The sequence below is a fragment of the Platalea leucorodia genome (genome assembly GCF_965183815.1).
Source record: "Platalea leucorodia genome assembly, chromosome: W".
Lineage (NCBI taxonomy): Eukaryota > Metazoa > Chordata > Aves > Pelecaniformes > Threskiornithidae > Platalea > Platalea leucorodia.
The window spans coordinates 46,864,461-46,882,924 of NC_138859.1; the positions used below are offsets into that span (position 1 = coordinate 46,864,461).

The following is an 18,464-nucleotide window of genomic DNA, read 5'->3' on the forward strand; positions in this document are numbered from 1 at the left end:
CAGGATTGAGGAAGAAAGGATGAGAGAAAAGGGGGAGGGAAGGGGAGGGCAGGGAAAGAGACAAGAGAGTGAAAAGACGGAAGGAGAAAAGGAAGGAAGGCAGGAGGGAGGGAGGGAGGAAAAGAGAGAAAGAAAGAAAAGAGACAAACCATACTTAGTGCATTTATTCATTTAAAATGAATATTTTTACTTGATTGGGGGGAGGAGAGAGAGAGACTTACAAACCTGAGGGAAGGTGCTACATGTATTCATTTGCAAATTTCATTCATAGGCCAGTTCTTGGAGAACTTACAAAGTCCTTCATTTTACAGAATATCTGAGCCCCTCGGGAGTAGTATTGTATACATCATCCCCGTGCAAGGGCTGTACGGCTTTTGTGTGCCTTATCATGCACGGTAACTATTATGGTTATGCAAGTGCAGAGACAGACTGATGCTACACTGTGCCTTAACCACAGGACCCTGCTCCATAGCGCTGGTGGAGATGACCTGTGCTGGCCCATCATTGCTTGCCCAGGCTGCTTAGGGCCCCCGGGCTGGGTCCCTGGCAGCACTGGAGGCTGCAGCGAGCAGCCATCCCGTAACAACCAGCCAGCTGCTCTGTACGGGGCCGCGCTCCTCCAACTCTTAGCCAGCATCAGCTCCGCTTGTTGGGGAGTGGGAGGCAATCAGGCCAGCACCTACTTAGGTTTTCCCCAGAAAAAAACTCTGTAAACAACAGCAAAGAAAATCTTGCTTGGTCCTGAATCTAAAACCATTGAACTGGATCCTGCGTGTCCCACAGACTCAGATTTAGCACTAGTGAAAGCCATGCTTTTTCTCAGGCTTTAGGTGCCCTACCCTGTGTAATCTTCCAGGTGGGCCAGATACAAGGTTTAGCCTTGTATGGAGTTAACTCTTAGAATAAATGTGGTGGGCTCATTTTAGCCTATACAAGTAATTTGCTGGTACCCCAAGCCCCAGAATTTGGCACACATAGCAGCCAAGCAGAGGGACACTGCTGTCACTTGAGGTTTGAACTGCATTTGAAGACGGAGAGGCTGTGAAATGAAAGCTCACTCACCATGGTTTGCCGATAGCTACCAAACCTTGGTTTCCTGCAAGTCCTCACTCAGTTCTATATATGATGACATTTTTGTTCCAAGCTGTAAAGTTGTATGCTTCACTTCTTGCCTTTTGCTATATTTAGTACAGAGATGGTCAAAACCTTTTTTTTTTAAGTTTTTGCAGAAAATGTCAACATTTGAATACTGGGTTTGTTTCAAAATGTTTGAAACAGACATGTTTTTATTAGAAATATACGTATTTATTTCTGAAAGCAGTATTAAATGAGTGGTTACCTATATGTTATGCATCAGAAGAAGAATTGTGCTAAAAAAATACACATTTAATAGCATTTTGATCACTTTGAAAAAATGGAAAAAGGCACATTTTTTCCCCAATATTAGCTTTTTTAAAGCCATTTTTTTCCATGGGGAAAAATGTTCTGTTTAAAAAATAAGGATCTATTCTAGCTTTGCACTAAGCAGTCACAGCACGTAAATTTTAACACGCCTCGGGGTTTTAAAGTCTCTCTCTCTCTTTTCTATATTTACATTTAATGCTACAGAGCTAAGTGCATTCCTCTGCCTGCCATCACTCTGCAGCCCCTGTGAGACAAGACTGAATTCACAACCCTTGGATAGTGGTGTCTCTTCTACATCACAGAACATTTCTGCTCAGCAGCCTGTTTCATTTCGGTGAAGGTGGCTTGTGCCTTTTCTTTGATCGCATCCATGTCCATATTCTGGATGTTCTGCAGCTGTCCCAGGATAGAGTCCTTGTCCTCTTCCTCCACCTGATCTTCTGCCACCATCTTCTGAAGGTCTTCTGGCAAACCCACATCATCTCCAGCCATCTGTATTTGATTCTCATCCAATTCACTCTGATACAAAAAGCAGAAAATAAAAACAGTACATGAGAGTATTTCTGCTATCCCAGGATCTACCGATGAGTCTCTTTTTTGTTCGTTTGTTTGTTTGTTTTAGGGAGAACCAAAACATACGCACAGGTTTTTCAGTCAAAGATTTTAGATGCAACTTGTGAATTCAAGGGGCTCAATCAGCCCCATACAAGTGCTAAGATTTTTCAGACAATGATGTCAATTGTATTTCTTTGAAGGATTTCAGCAGTGTCACTTGCCATTTTAGAAACCTGTGCCGTATGCGTTAACTGTGGTAACATGCCGATACTGCAGGAAATCCACCACAAGTTACTTGTATCCACCAAAGACATGCTGCAATATACTGCCTGGGCTGTCGTCTGTTCTGCGATTTGGCTGATGAAGCTTTAGAAAAACTGTGGCTACCATTCCCCTATTCATTTGGTGGTGGGTATTTTTAGATATCAGCACTAAACTGAAGCCTTCCTGAAGAAAGATGCACTAAACTCAGGAAAGAATTACTGGGAAAAAGGTCTCCATCTTCCCCAAATCATGTCTAAACTGTATCTAGGTCTTTGGTCTGCATCTCTGAGTTGTGATGAAGGGCAGGGGCTGCCTGGCACATACTCAGAGCAGCGTTGCAGTGCTGGTAAGTGGGGTAATAGGAGGACTTAGACAACAAAAGAGAGGATGGAGGTTGGGTGTGAGTCTGAGAAAGCAAAAGGAGACAGGAGAAGGAACTGATTAAGCAATTAAAAGGGCTGAGATGCAGTAAGCACTACACACGCTTGCTTCCTGCCTGCCCGCTGAAACGCTCTGTCAGTGGGGCTATGTCAATTTTTCAAACAATGGCGATTTTGTTCACATTTTGTGGTGGATTCTGATGGATCCAGAGTTCAGAAGAACAGGATATTTTGACACAGTTCACACATCAAAGATAAGTATTAATGCCTCATTACATCTCCAAAATGAGGCATGACAGCAGCAAAGGCCTGATAAGAATAAGCAGCAATGCTATCAGCAGGAGGTGTTTTTGGGAGTGAGCGGGGTCTTGGGTTTGCATGAATGAATGAATGCAAGAATGACTGGAAGGACATGTATGAGCAATGTCTGTGTAGTTCCAGGCCTTAGCAAGGACAGGCAGACTGGGATGCTTGACTGCATAGCCACTATTTACTGTTAGATATATTTGCACAGCTTTATGTTTGCAATAACTGTACTTCCCTTTAACTTGATTTCTCCCCATATCTCTTATGAAAATATGGAGAGGTGTATCATGATTGTTACTACTACGTGGCTAAAATGGGTGAGGACATCTCTTGACCCCATTGGGTAAGGGTCGCTGCTATCAGATCTGTGGGAGCTAGAAACAATATCCCAAGCGGGGATTCTTTATTGATTGTGTAGCAGGAAAAAATGTGTTAAGCTTTTAATCAGCAAGTGCTGGCTATCAAAGGAGTTAGCCCTTCTGAAATTCTCCCAAGTAGCAGTGGAGGACAATACGAAAGATACTGGGTTAATTACTGAAAAAGTCCCCCTAAGCAGACAATCACACATGTTCTTCTCTTTAGAACTATTTATAATTTAAGACATCATCACTGCACACTACTGTATATTATGTGGAAAGATGCCCATACAGATGTGAACAATTGTTTGTCACGTTCTTGCACCAAAGCCCCCTGTCCTCCTGAAATCTGAAATGTGATGGACAACACAATTTGGGGGTTTAAAGTGTTCTCTGACCAAAGAATAACATATTCAGATGTAGTCTAAAGCAGTACAATTCTGCCCGAGTCACCTGCCTCTGCTCACTTGGCATTTAGCCTGTCCTTGAATAGACCTAGCCTGAGCTTCAACAGGGTAGGGTCGCTCAACAAGCCAAGAAGTACAGAAGACATGTATGGCCTCTTCTCTTTCTTCTAAAATTTGACAGACAGACCCAGTTCTGTTACTTGGATTTGAAATGGAAATGTAGCATTAAGTTTCTGATTCTACCTGTTGTTTTTCTTTAAGTCTGTTGGAAATAAGTTAAAGCTTGTTTTCTCATGAGAGACCAGAAGATTTTCCCACTGGATGTTCTTAAAGTCGGGCAAATGCTGCAAGTGCCCAAATACACAGTGAGCCTGCAGCTCCAAGCACTCACTTCTGAAAGTCAGGATCAGAAATGTGTCACTGGAAATGCATCGTGTCTGTTAGTTCCCGACAGCAGCTTGCAATCAGAGCGCAAGCAGGGTGTGCAGATCCCTGCTGTCCCAGCACGCACACATGTGGGGACTGTCACTTGCCCAAGGCCAGACATGGCTCTGACAGCAATAGAGGCACTACCCTGCATCGGAATACACTCGGCTTGGACTACGGAGAGCACCCAAAATAGGCAGACCTCGTGGACAGGACAGCTCGGGCCACGGGCTTGAACAAACCCGTACAGAAAGCCCCTCTGGACCCTGGCAAACCTGCACTGGACTGGATGGCCTCTCTCCTGGTGACTTTCATCTCCACAGTCTCCAGGTCTCTGCAAGTGTTCAGCCACCCTTTTAGGATCTCTGAGAACACAGAAGCAACATCTATTCTAGTAAATTAAATATGCCTGGCACCAGTCTCTTGCCCCAAGGCCAGCTGGCCTGGAACAACCCACTGCGATGCTATTGAACTCTCTCACCCTACCAAACAGGGTGGTCCCATCTAACTGCCTATTGGGAATGCCTGTCCTAACTCCCCAACTGGCCCTGGGAACTGCTTGGGAGAGCGCCCAGGCCAAAACTGGGTCAGACACTATTCTGACAATTCAACAGCACAGGCGATAGAGTCCTAGGGCCTGGTAATAGTCTTTGACCCTGATTACGCATCTGATGTAGTCCAACTCAGATCCATTTTGTTATAGGTGCAATATAGAGTTCTTTATACCTACATGATACGCAGGTGTAAGCAGACAACAGTGTAAACTCTGTTTATATGAAGTCTGATTATAAACAAAAGAGATCAAAGCTCACAGACTAATCCACAGGAGAGCCAAACTGTTTTCCAGCATCACTATGTGATGTACTGCTTTCCTTAAGTTTAACTTATCCTGTCATAAAATTTACCTACGCCTATGTGCAGAGATCCTTAGGTAGGTGAATCCAGGCCTGATCCTGTGATTCATCACCTATAATGTACCAGTTACATATAAAATCAGAGTTCATCTTGCCTTGACCTGCAAGTGGGGTTTTTGGTAAGGAATACAGCAGCCCATACTGACCTACGCCATCCGAGGGCTGCAGGTACCTCACAGGTAGGTACGAGGAGCCACAGGCTGGAACCACCAGCCTTCTCCCCGGCAAACACCCTCTCGTGCCATCCCTACGCCAGGCTCACAGTTTGGAGCACAGGGAAGGTGTGCAGAGGCTGCCTGACACCTCAGCTGTCAGGGCCTCGTAGGCACCGTCACGTCATTGCCCAAACTGGCTTCAATAAGAAAGAACCCCCTTACCCCTGGGGCCCAGAAACCCCATTTCAGCTCAGGTCAGGGCCCCAGCCCTGCCCTAAGCTACATCACAGCTGTGCCTGTGCCGAGGTGGTCCCCTGCTGAGCCTGGCTTGTTGACTGGTTTTCCAAGACGGACCATGCTTTGCCTTCCCTGACGATCACTGGGCAGTCGCTGGACCCTGCTGCCAGCCCCAGCTCTGCCCGCTGCGTTCAGAGCCTGTGGGCGAGGGCACTGCTTGTGGTGGGGTCCCCCATCGCCCTGGCCTGGACCTTCTCAGGGAGCAATCCTGATCCCACTGCCCCCTGACATCCACATTGTGACTCCATTTTTCCACAGTGGATCCAGAGCTGTTTCACTCTGGCCTATTAAGAAAACATTTAGATCAGCAAAAGAATTCTTCAAGCTTAGCAAATACTTGTTTTCAGATACTTATCTAAAGCCTGTATGCACTGAAGAGCTTCTCCTGAGACAAGTTTCTCTTTCTGCCCGGTCAATATGCATCCCCGCGGCACAGCTAGAGCTTATGTAATGGCTGCATACAAGTAAAAAACCCTTTAATTCTGGAATGGTGCTATTCATTAAATCAAGTCTTAACAATATTCCCATCACAGTGCAATAGAGCAAGAGCTGCTTGAGATTACATGACTACATCTCCCTTTCATGGCAAGAATCTTTCCTTTTTAATGTCTTTAGCAGCACTTGTTATTGAAAAGACACCTGATTGCATCTGAATACTCTTTCCCTCTAAGTATCAGTGAATGAAAAACATCCTGCTGTTCAGTAACTGAGAATCTTGTAGAGCAGCACCCACAGAAGTGCTTTGACTAGGGGAAGGGATCCACCTGCTTGGAGCAGATGACATAGTCCCTTCCTGAGGTGCCAGAAATGCCCGTACCACAACACAACCCCCAATACTTGGGCAGAAGAACGGCACTGATGTGACAATACTCTGACAGAGAGCAGCAGCATTCGAGGTGACATGGCGGATTTACGTGCAGATCAGTGACATGAAAGGGGTGGCGGGGCCCATGGGGAGAGGCTGCTGTGCTGCAGATGAGGTCTTTGGACAGGTTGGACAGGCTTGTGGTCAGATGTTCCTCTCCTGCATCACAGGCACCATCACCTCAAGCCCCTGTGTTTAGACCTTGCGGAAGTTAATTGATTACTGGATCCCAGTTCAGGAAAAAGGCAGTAAGTGAATAAGAGAGTTTGGTGTTTTGTTTTTTTTTTTTAATTAAAATATTTATTTATGTATTTATATATTTTTTTGAAAATGTTTTGTATGGAGGTGACGCATTGAATACTCCAAAGATGAAAAAGTTGTCCATAGATCAAATGTCTCATGGCTAAAAACATCTTTCTGATGACAAACCTAAGTTGACAATTCTGTTAATAGGATTAGGTTCATTAAGGGACTGCTTTCCCTTATAAATCTGGCCCAGATACCATGGAGCTTTAGATTTTGCACTGAAAAGGGGGCCCTGCTTAGTCCTGAATTTCATGCTTCCATTTACAATGTGTGCTAGTGATTGATACTGCTAATATTCAGGGTTTCTATCCCATACTAGGCTACCTGAAATGACTTTCATTTTTCAAAATAGTTAATGCATTATCACAGGTCTGAGAGCATTTTGCTGCCATAATGTTGTATCACAGAGCTGAATATTTTTCAGGGACATATAGCATGCATGTAATAATTTCATTTTCTTCCTGATATATGTTTTCATAAGGGCTGATGAAAAGAAAGCAGACCTTCAACTAAGAAATGCTATATAGGTAGACACAAATGCAGAAAAGCATATCCTGCAAAATTTACTTGCAACTGCCATAAATCAGCAAAGCTAAGTATATGTTTAGTACCTTCTTTTTCGGCTTAGAGATTCTGTCGTACCTTGGAGGCAAGTCTTCCACTGTTATTACTGCAATTTGGCCCCAAAGACCATGTAGTGTATACCAAAGTCAAGATCCTGCTGGAGATGGGGCAGATCACCCCTGCATGCTCTTGGGTGCTATGAGGCGGCAGTGCGCCCGTCGGAGGTCAGCCAAGGGCGACTGTGCAGACTTGAACACCATCTCAGAACTGAAAAAAGCACTACGGATGGGAGACTTTCAAAATCACAGAGAGACACCCAGCGCCACTGACTTTTCGTTGAGACCTGGGCACATAAGCGTCCTGAGGCCTTTGAAATTAGCCCTTCTTGGGATTTAGAGCCCAGGCTTCGCAGAGTGTGGTGAGGCCGTGGGGAAATGCTGCTCAGTAGCTGGCTCAGCATATGCCTCCAAAAGGAAAACAAAGCCTAATGATATTTTACTACTCAGCTGCTAATTAAAATGCTGGTGTTTAGAGATTTAGGCCTACAATCCAATCAACCACTTAAAATCTTGCACTTCATTTTTTCGCATAATTAATCTTTCTGTAATTAAACTTGCCCTCAGGATATGCTTTCCTCTTCCTTTTCACAATGCTGAGCATCCACAGCCCAGAACAAACAGTATATTGCAACTGATGAATGCAGAAGAGCATAGGGGATAATCTGCCCTTGCTCCTTCTACCCCTATATATGACACTGGTCAGGCACAGAGCCAACATATATCCGTATTTCTCCAGGCATATCCCTGTCTCTCTTCCAGGTGGATAGTCCGCCTGGAGGGAACCTGAAGACGTGGTGCATTTCTCTAGTCTTTTTGATGCCAGGCTATAGCTGTGAGTGAGTGCCAACAATTCCCTAACACATCTACCGCAGGAACAAATATCAACCTCACACACACGGAGCAGATCCTGTGCTTACACCAGGTCCTGCGATCACACGGGCCTCATGCTGCGCGCAGGCAATACGCACAGTCTGCTTCACGGGGGACTGCGCTGTTGAGCCGAAAGAGCTCAGCGCCTTTGATTCATCCCAGACAAGCAGGATGCATTGCAGACGACCTGCGCAGTGTCTAGGAGATCCACAGGTTTGATAACGCCTGGAAATGTTAGATGACACAGTGCAGACACGTGTGTTTCTATAGAGGGACCTGCAGCCATAACAGCAACACCTCTAGGGAGAGAAAAAGAGATCAAAGTTCAAGTACAAGTAAGTGTGTGACCTTGATAACCATCTGGGAAAGACTCACAGGCTAATAATACTTCCATTTAAAGGGGTCATTTGAATAAGCTGTAGGTGTGTAGCAACACGCCTTCACTTTTGAAGATGACAAACTGTGCCTTCAGATAATTTTAAAAGTCCAATGCCCTTACAGAGAGTTTGTTGATCTGAAATGAGTTGTTACATAGAACTGTATTCACTTCAAATTCGCTTACAAAAGCTTTGTTCAACACTGACACATTTGAAGGGCAAGTAGAGGTAGCTTAATTGAGGTTTCTCCACATCATTTTTTCCCTTGCCTTTTTTTACCCCAAGTACCTGTCTCAAAACACTCTGCCATACACTTTTAAGACATACACTTATCTTTCTTGGAAAGTCAGTTAGCAAGGTTTTGGTTGCAAAAAACATGTTTTCAAAGTTAGAGGAAAATATATTTTTTAATCATGAATGAGGCCTGCCAGACTGGTTAAATACAGATGGTATAATTTTATCTAAGTCAAAAGGTTGACTCACTTTTCATCCAAATTGTAACTTGCCTTTAGGGTTCAAGCAAAGCATTGTTTAAGAGTGGTGCAATTTTATGAACATGGCACTAGAGGGCCTTTGACGGCTCAGGGTTAGAAATGGCATCAAACTAACACTGTAGAAAAAAATACAAGATTTACAATTTGCATTTACATTATATAATCACTTTCTGAGCCTAGGTGACTTTGTTAATCTTTAATTGCTTGACTGCTGGGTCCTTTCCTTCTGGCATTTCTGATGTTTCAGTGAGAAATTCTTTAAACAGTTCAGCAGAGATGGCTGCAAATGTTCTAGTGTTTAGTTGTGCTTGCCGCAGAAAATGCATAAATATTCAATTCTATTGCTTGCAGGTTCTAAGATAGGTTTTAAAATTCCTCGGAGCCTGTGCTCCCAAGTCATGACAGGTAATGGAATCTAAGGGGCTAGTTTGCTCAGACCAAAACTGTGTTAGGGACTGTCAAGTAGTTTAACGACAGGAGCCATGGCACTCCAGCACCGGAGGGCATGCCCCAGCACTGACTCGTTTAGGAGTTTAGATTTAGCACTGGATTCACAGAGCACTGAAGAAACTGTACAAAAACCCCTTCACTGGCAAACAGTAGACCTTCTTAAAAGGTGTCCTCCACAAGGAACCCTTCACATCTGGTTCCTCCTGTCAAGCTGGAGGGATTGTACTAACCTAGGGCCAGAAGCACCACCAAAAGCCCCTGACAGGACAGGGAACAAGTGGAACCATTAAGCCCACTGCTCACAAACAGCCAAACAACATAAGTGTCCCCACAGATCTGGATGTAGACAGAAGTTATTGAATGAGCCCCGTATGAATTCATTAATTTACTTTGAGGAGAATGAAGTGTTAACTGGAGGAGCTATCTGAAAAGGTTCAGCATTGTGGAAGAAGGTAGCAGAGATGATGTGTGTAGAAGTGGCTATGACTTGTTATAAACTTTTTGTTTAAAATATTATGAATAACTTCCCAAAAAAATCCAAGAGAAAAAGTGGCTCCTTTTAAACCCTGCAAAATAGTACAATAAAAATAAATGTTTGCAAAGCTCTTTTCCTCATCAACTACTCCACTGATAACTTTGGGCTATGGACCGGCTTTTATAGCACAACTTATTTCATCCAACTAGAACCAGTATTCGGGTGAATGCTGAGCAGATAAAAACTGCCAAAAGTTTTCAGGTGATTGACGGCCAGTGAAGGACATAGCCTAAATCGGGATAACGGCAGCTTTCAGATGACAGGGCCTGTCCGTACAGCTGTGCAACCTTGCATTTTTCTTTCTCACTTCAGTATATAACACATTCCTCCTGTAGGTGCTAGAAGATGTGATAGGTATTTCAGACTCAGACAATCCCTTCACAATGCTTGTGCTTTTACAAAGCTAAAATCACAAGACCTGGCAGCTCCTGGGAAGACGTTTCTCTCAACTTTTCTTTGAGGTGGGTCCTAACAAGGTAGGTGCCTGCAGGCCTCAGGTTGACTCTTGGTTCCCTGCTGTTAAGTAATCTCTGTGACAGTAGCCCTGAGCAATTATGAATGAAGTACCCTGGGGCATTATTAATTTGTTAGCTGAGCGTATTTTGAATGTGTTGAACTCCCTGTTGATAGTTAATTTCATTACTGCTGCTTAATTAATATAGACTAAAAAGTGGCATGGATAGTTCTCAACCTTGACTACGGGCATCATCCCAGGATAGAAGGGGCTGGGAAATGCGAGCCATATGCTGCTAGAATATTCTAATTACACTGATGTAATAACCAGACTTCTGTCTACCTGGGCTCACACTCACAGGGGCACATAGGCTCTTAATTTCCTTGCAATCCCTTGGAGACCAGCACCTGAACACCTTTGTAGTTCTGTGCCACAGAGCAGGGATCCAGGCCTTTAGTTAAACATATCTCATCCTATTTGGAAGCTGGGTGATACGAAAAAGGGCACCAAAATACAAAGAAGTCCCTATCTTCATGTGACCAACGAACCAGCAAGTCCCGAGCTCTGCTGACTACAGGAGATGGAACAAAAAACCGAGAGAGCACACAGATCAGGCAGTCATAACACTGTCTGCAAAGGGAAAAGCAACTGGAGAACTCCAGATAACAGCCATTATTTCCAGGAGACATTTGCTCAAATGATAAATTTTCAGCAAGTCACTCAAGTCATATTTGACATAACTGTACGTGAAGGACATCTTAATGAAGCTGGAAAAATAAATCTCTTTAGAAATCTTTTATAAGTAATGAAGGAGAAACCAGGCTAAGAGCAGTTTAATAGAAGTTAAAACACCACTGTTCTAAGATGAGTTATTCCTGGGAATTCACTTAACGTTTCTGCTATGGGCTAATCTTCCCCGATTCTTTTGCAGAATCTTTCTCTGGCTCTCACTCCCCTAGCTCACTTCAATTCCAGCCCATGGTGCTAGGTGAGATACCAGCTTTCTTCATTATAGAAGCATCACCATCTTGCAACAGGAAATCATCTCCAGAATATTCAAGTTTCAAAACTTTTTTTCTTACCTTTTTTATTTTTTTAATAGAAAAGATCTGTGAATGTTTAGTATAGGCTTAGTGCTAAAGCCTGTACTTTGATAGACAAGAGTTCTGCAGTTAAATCCCTGAAAACATGGAAGACGATCAGAAAATAAACAAGGGAGCAAGTCTTCCCTCTAAACCAGCAAAACACTTTAAATACAGTAGAGAACTATCCTTGTTTGTATCCATGTGTTTTTATGTCAGGAAAATACTATCAGCCTAAACGCTAACTATGCTTTCTGTCATGACCCAGAAGCTATTGCAGCTGCTGCCTGCTTTTAACAAACTTCCAGATTTCTCTGTTGCTTGAAGCTTCTGTTGTCTATATTTTGGTTTTCCTGGGAATATTTGACAAACAGTGTCAGGAGCACTAAAGAAAAAAGAATGGACAGTTTGCTTGCACTTCTAGTAAAAATAAGCCTTCAGAAGTTTAGAAGAACTCAAATGTACAGCTTGCAGAGGAGTTTTCAGGGACTTTGCTTATTTGCTTAGAGCTTTTTTTTTAAACTGTTGCATGTTGCTAAGAACACATACTGAGACACAATCAGACCAGATACTCAACTTGCCTAGTCACCTGTTTCAGATCTGACAGTGTAGAGAGGGATTACGAGAATCCTTCCATTAGATTCATCTACTGAAGAGAGAAAAAAGGGTCTAAAAGCAGCAGTCACTAGGGAAACCCATGGCTCCAGCCTCCTCCATTTCCATACTGGGCTGCAGTGGGGATCCCACTGATGAAGGCAATTTGCCATTTTCAGAACTCTGTGTTGGTAGTCAGTTTGTTCTAAAACTGGCCACTGAACTAGAGGAGATCACAAACTACAGGCTTACCTTAGGGAGTCTGTACTTTTCTCTCAGATGAACCCTAAGACAGGCCCGCTCTGCTTTTTTCTGTGCAAACGCTGCATCTCTTTCCATCCTGGGAATCAGAAAAAAACATTTCTTCATAATATTAATAAAATACAGTCTTTTACACTGAACCAGTTGCTTGGCTGCTGAAAGCTACACACAGGAGTTATTCCCAAAGTTATGTAACTTGTCCAAAGGCACACAAGGAGTGGTATCAATAAAGTGATGCTAAGGGCCCAGACCTCCTGCACCCCAGGCTTGTTCTCAGAACAGTTCCCTTGAGTCTTGAGAAGAATGAAGGATAGGCCAACACTACTTGTCTGGAGTTTGTACCTGTACTACCTGTTATTGCTTACTATAATAATGAGCAATTCCAATAAGCAGAACAGAAAAGTTATGCTTGTTCCTTGCTTATTCCACCGGGGCACTTACAGGGACGCGGCTGCCTGCCAATGCTCCTGTTCTACAAACATGACGATCTCGTAGTGTAACACCACACGCGCACAGTGGCGGAATGGTCTTTCTGGGTCAGACCGAAAGTTTACCTATCCTAGAGTCCCATCTCCAACAGTAGAGGACACTTTAAGAGGATAATCATTCTGTATCAAAACTGCCCTGTAACTGTATTACACATTTTCCCGAGAAACAGCAATCTGTGCATTTTTGTGTGTTTAATCACCAAAAAAAAAAAAAAAAAAACAAAAACCAAACTAAACTTGAGAAGAACCCAAAGTCAGGATGGTCACACATCAAAGGCCAAACTCTGCCTGAGTATGACTCCAGCAAGGCACTTCTACTTTTCTGATCTCCACTCTTGTACAGCTGAAAACTGGGTAAAATCCAGACAGCCCTGAAGCAGATGCTCTGCCCATGGCAAAGATTTGTGACACACATTTACATAACCACACCAGTGTACTCAGCTGATTTTTTTCTCTTTGAAAATACTTCAAATGTTCCTATTATAGTTCCAAACTGTATTTTCAGAAGTACTCCTGCACGGATTCCTCAATACAGTCCAGCATGTAAGGGACACATGCCACACTTGAAAACATTATAGAAATAATTCTTTTTCCAAGCATTTTCCCTATCCCAGGAATCCCATTTTGCTTCTCACTCTCAATAAAGCATCTTCCTGCTGGCAAGTGGTTATTTCTCTTTTAAATATCCCTTGACAAAATGCATAGCGAAACATTCCGTATTTTGTTCCAAACCAAATTACACCTATTCAAGGTTTTATGATAGAAATGGCTGCTGCTAAATACAGACTCGGATACCTCAAATTCCATCAGTCATTAACCTTTCACCTATAATCATCTTACATGAAGGATTTACACAACCATTACGTAATTGACCATTAGAGGAACAGATGCATTTGAGATTTAAAAGTAAATTGTTTTGTTTATAATTATGCATGATTTGAACTCCTACACGTTAAGTCCTTTATTTTACTTCTGTTTCAATATTTAAACACAGCAAGTGGTAAAGATTATAATCACAGACAAAGTAAAATTGAGATTTAATCAGTTGAAAAGTTCTGCTTTATTTAGTAGATTTTAGAAAAAATAACTGAAAATGCAACTATAAAAAATAACCATGTTAAAACTTTTCTCTAGATAAATATAATCCATTTAACATAGCACTCATTACTTTTTCATGTCTGCCATAATAAATGTGGACCAAGAAAAGATTATGTATTGAAAGTGTACTCCACATGGAGCTCTAGGAGAACGAATCATACACGTTTTAGAATTAACTCCTGCAATACAAATGGCTTTGTACCTATGGAAAAGTTTTATAAAGTAACATTAACTAGGAATGAATGCAGCACATCAAGGTGTGGAGATAGCAGGAAAGTGTAGGAGAGAGTTGCAGGATGGAGGGGGGGGGGGGGGGGGAACATAATAGTTTATCATTTCCAGTTCGTGAACTTTTATTTTGGAAATTCTCTTTAGCAAAGATTTTTATGCTTTAAGAAAAGGGAAGAGAGGTGAATGTTTGGCTTTTTCTTGGGTTATTTTTATCTGCACAAATTTACCAAGAATCAGCCCCATACTGATAATAAGGGAACAAGTACTCACTTCTCCTCAACCACTTGCTTTTGATATTCCTCATACTCCTCTCTGGTCATTCCTGCAGCTGCTGCTGGATCAGAAGGAGTGCTTTCTTCTTTGCTTTCTTCCCCTCCACCTCCAAGTCCCAAATTCTTTACCTGGTTGCTCAACATACTTTTCATTAGAAAGGCCATCTTCTCAAGAAAAAAAGGAGCTATAAACAAACAACTACAAGAAAGACAAACCAAACCAAAAACGTTTTCAAAACCAACAATTGTAAGCAAGAGAGTTTCTACAGCCACATCAGCTCTTCAAGGGCACAATGCTAGTGAAACGTGAATGCCAAAACCAGTTTGTCAGCCATAATCTGGATTAAAGAGTGAACTCCTTAATATCTAGAGGCAGATGGTTCAGATTACTCCAAAAAAATCATTAGATGCAGCTACCTATTTTTTATATTAAAACCTTAAGCTAATTGCGCACACACAAGAATCAGTTACAGTGTGCAATAGCATTTTGACTTCTTCAGTCTTGAAACTCTCACTTTCACAGAGACGAAAACGTTCTCTGGAACACAACGGATCTGAATTAAAAATTTGGTTGACTAAATGGCCATAGTAAAATCATAAAATTCGGGCTACTGAGCAGAAAACCTTTTTGGATTTACACAATCAAATGAGATTTGAAAACTAGAATCCTTCATTAAGCAAAAAACCTAATCCGTTTTATCCATTAATAATTTATCACATTGGACAGAAAATACATTGAATGATTTTTCTTCATCCACTTTTCACATGGTTGGTTTGTCTCACAGATGAATGGGGCATTATGGCTATCATTACTTTTTTTTCAAGAAAGTAATCACAAAAAAAGCAAATCATATCTTCCCGCTTTTCATTCCTTAGGGTTTATTTCAACTCTTCCCCAGGCTGTCTCCATCTAGATCACCACTTTGACTGGTGCTGCACAGAACACCTAGTGTTTTTAATCCTAACTGTCAGTAAAGGAGAAATGAATCTGACTGATTCTATATGCTATAATACAGCCTTGATATCTTTTGTTTGCTATAATGCAGCCTTGACATCGTTTGTTTGTGGACTGCTTGTGTAGATCCTCATCTTTCAAACTTTAATTCACATCATTAGCCTCACCAGGTCTATTCAGGTGAAGATTTGCAGGATCTGCTACCTAGATCATACGCTATTTTGGGACAGAAAACCATCTGCTAGGTCGCGAAAGTTCATCATTTTGTGTTTTGAGCATTTATCCTACTATGACTGCGCATGCCTTAATGAAACATTCTGTAATTTTGATTATCTAAATGGTTCTCCCAGAACTCTCATAATTTCACTGAGAGATGGGAGGATTCCAGTCTGCCTAATACCCTAATCTGTATCACAGCCTTTCTAATTAAAGCAGACCTGTTACTATAAAAAAAATAAAAAAAAAAGGCAAAACATTCTGTAATCCTGGATTATTAGTTATTAAACAAGAAACTTTAAATTTCCTTTTAAAATAGAGTATCACTCAGAAGCAAGAATTCCAAATCACAACAAAACGACTTGGATATGCTACAAATACCTAGAAAGCCTTTTTCTTAAATAAAAATTGATTTTTATAATCACTGTGCACTTTCAAAACTATGCATAAGTTGCAAGAATTTGTGGGAAGAATCAACTTTTTACATCTGACCAACTCTGACCTTGATTACCAAAACTCTATTGTACTTGCCCAAATGACTAACAGAACTGAGATCATAGACATTAGATAGCTATCTCAATTTAAGCAGAGAATGCTAAACTTGAGCATGCATTAGTCTGAAGTTGAATGAATAAAATTAAATAAAATTTGTTATTTAAAAATGAAAAATCCAGCATTAAGTTTATACATAAGGTATCACTACTCCTACCTCAGAGTTACTTCAAAATAGGCCTGGCAACGTCAGTCTGACTTTCTGTTACGCCCAAAGACTTCCCTGGTTCAGTTTGCTGCCTCTCTGAGGCATTCAAAGGGCAGAACTGCTGCCGGCGTCCCTTATTTCCCATCCTTCTGCATTTTAGAGAGGGCTGTGTTTGCTCAGAAGAGCTGACACCTAGCTAGGGCTGTGGGCCCGCTGCAGGTCAGCTGTAGCTGTGCAGGCATGACCCGTGCCATTGCCGTATCACTGTGTAGGTATCATCTGGTAAGTGCTGTCCAACTCTGCTCAGTGATACTTTTATACCATTTTCCCAGCCTGGCGACAATATGGACAAGCAGACATGGTTCTAACCTGCAACCCTTTTGCCTCCTGCTTAGAACGAGAAAGACCTTGCTCATTTTGCTGGTGTTTGAAAAGTCCTGCGAACAGGCCTAATCTAGCATCTCTTTCAGAAGGACAGTCTTTGGATGAGCAGTCGTGGCAACCCCATGACCCAGAACAAGACCACAAGAGCCCCTCTCTGTTATGCAGTCAACTTTAAAAGGAAGAAATTAAAACAAAGGGTTATTTCTAGAAAATTATTTAAGTTAAATACTGCTCCAAGAACAAGCCTCTGGAGACAGAAACAAACAAACAAACAAACAAACAAAACCAGACAGTCCCTAGTTCCTGAACTACAGCCTGACAGCCTGACTCACATACGTGACTTGCCCCACACTCCTCAGAACATAGTGGATCTCAAGAGCGGGAGACAGAAAATCTTAAGTGAGGGGAGAAGGTGCTTGGTCAATTCAGTCCAGAAATAGATGGTGGCTACAGAAAGAGGGCATCACAACTTTGGATAAAGGTTTTGGTCTTGCTGACCTTCATATCCACTGCTTACAACACAACGCTAACAACCGAAACCGGCAACGTGGACATCAGAAGTTGGAAGAGCATCTTCTCAATCTGCTTCAGCTCCATAGCCAAGCTGTATCTTATACAAGTCCATGGCACAAACGGGGCCAAGAAATACTGCATGAACCATGTACAGGTTTTCAGCAGCTTGCAATAACCATTGAACAGGTTAAAGTAGTATATTGGCACCGTTTATGCACTGATCTTAAAACACACGTGAGTTCAGTTAACAGTACAGTAGGCATTACAGAAAAGCATCTTACAAGAGAAGTTTAAGATCAGATAAACAGAACTTTTGGTTGTTAGCATCTTCTCTGTGCTTTGACAGCCACTTGATTAAATGTTAGTATGCTGTCCCACAACATCTCTATTTAGTGCCAAACGCCCCTTGAGTTCACTTGCAGTGGTTGGCTCATCTTTATTTAAAATTCTCCTAACTGGAACAGGGAGCACCAGTTTTTTCCTGTTTCCCAAAAACTGACCAGTTTTTGTCGTATTTTCCTGTACTGTGCACTTTGAAAACACAACACGCAGCACTGATTTTTCCAGCATCAGGTCTCATAGTCTTCTGCAAGTGTATGGGAAGTGCATCTGTTAAACTTTGTGCTATTGGTCTTCACTGAAAAGAAGCTTCCCTATCTTTGGGCACAAGTCTTGGCTGTAGACTTTGATCCTTACAGAAATTTTGCTAACATCACCTTCTGCCTAAAAGAGATGCTTTCACAGAATTGGCCAAGGTGGCAAGAAAGCTGAAAACTGGCTTGGGAAGGGATTGCTGAGAACCTGAGAGATCTTGCCCTCCAGGTCTTGAGAGAGGTCTCATGAACCTTCCTAACAGCAAAAGGCTTTCCAACGTTAGATTCAAAACTGAAGATAACAAAAAGTGCTTTAAAAGTTACTGGCCTTATTAGCACTGGAAACTGCTGAGAAACACAGAAGAGACTAGTGACAAAACTTTGGAAGACACTACATAGCTAGCTAGTAAATTGCTCACTTCATTGTGGGTTTAGATATTTATCACAAATCTGTGTATACAAATAATGAATCAACACTCAGACTGATGAGGAACCAACTGCTTAGAGAGTACCTAAACATCAAGTTTTGAGCACCTACCTTGGGTGTCAACAAGGACCAGCACCTCCAGAATAATTCCCGTTCCTGACAGGTGCTTTAACTACTGCCTATATATTGAACTTACAAACCACTTAACTGCT

At 42.1% G+C, this 18,464-nt stretch overlaps 1 protein-coding gene across 1 annotated transcript; it reads right to left on the minus strand.

The window, feature by feature from the left end:
• Positions 1-1,362: 1,362 nt before the first annotated feature.
• LOC309601862 (complexin-4) lies at positions 1,363-14,775 on the minus strand. Its single transcript, XM_082335074.1, has 3 exons — positions 14,463-14,775; positions 12,367-12,454; positions 1,363-1,923 (listed from the first exon to the last, which is right to left on the minus strand). The coding sequence occupies exons 1-3, from the start codon at positions 14,627-14,629 to the stop codon at positions 1,696-1,698; spliced, it is 483 nt and encodes a 160-aa protein (XP_082191200.1). The 5' UTR covers positions 14,630-14,775; the 3' UTR covers positions 1,363-1,695.
• Between the last annotated feature and the right edge of the window lie 3,689 nt (positions 14,776-18,464).

Excerpts from the sequence above, each read along its gene's own strand:
- LOC309601862 (XM_082335074.1), bottom strand. The coding sequence starts at position 14,629 with ATGGCCTTTCTAATGAAAAGTATGTTGAGCAACCAGGTAAAGAATTTG. Across the intron at positions 12,455-14,462 it reads AAGCAAGTGGTTGAGGAGAA|GATGGAAAGAGATGCAGCGT; the intron begins GTGAGTACTTGT and ends TCTGATTCCCAG. Across the intron at positions 1,924-12,366 it reads AAAAGTACAGACTCCCTAAG|AGTGAATTGGATGAGAATCA; the intron begins GTAAGCCTGTAG and ends TTTTTGTATCAG.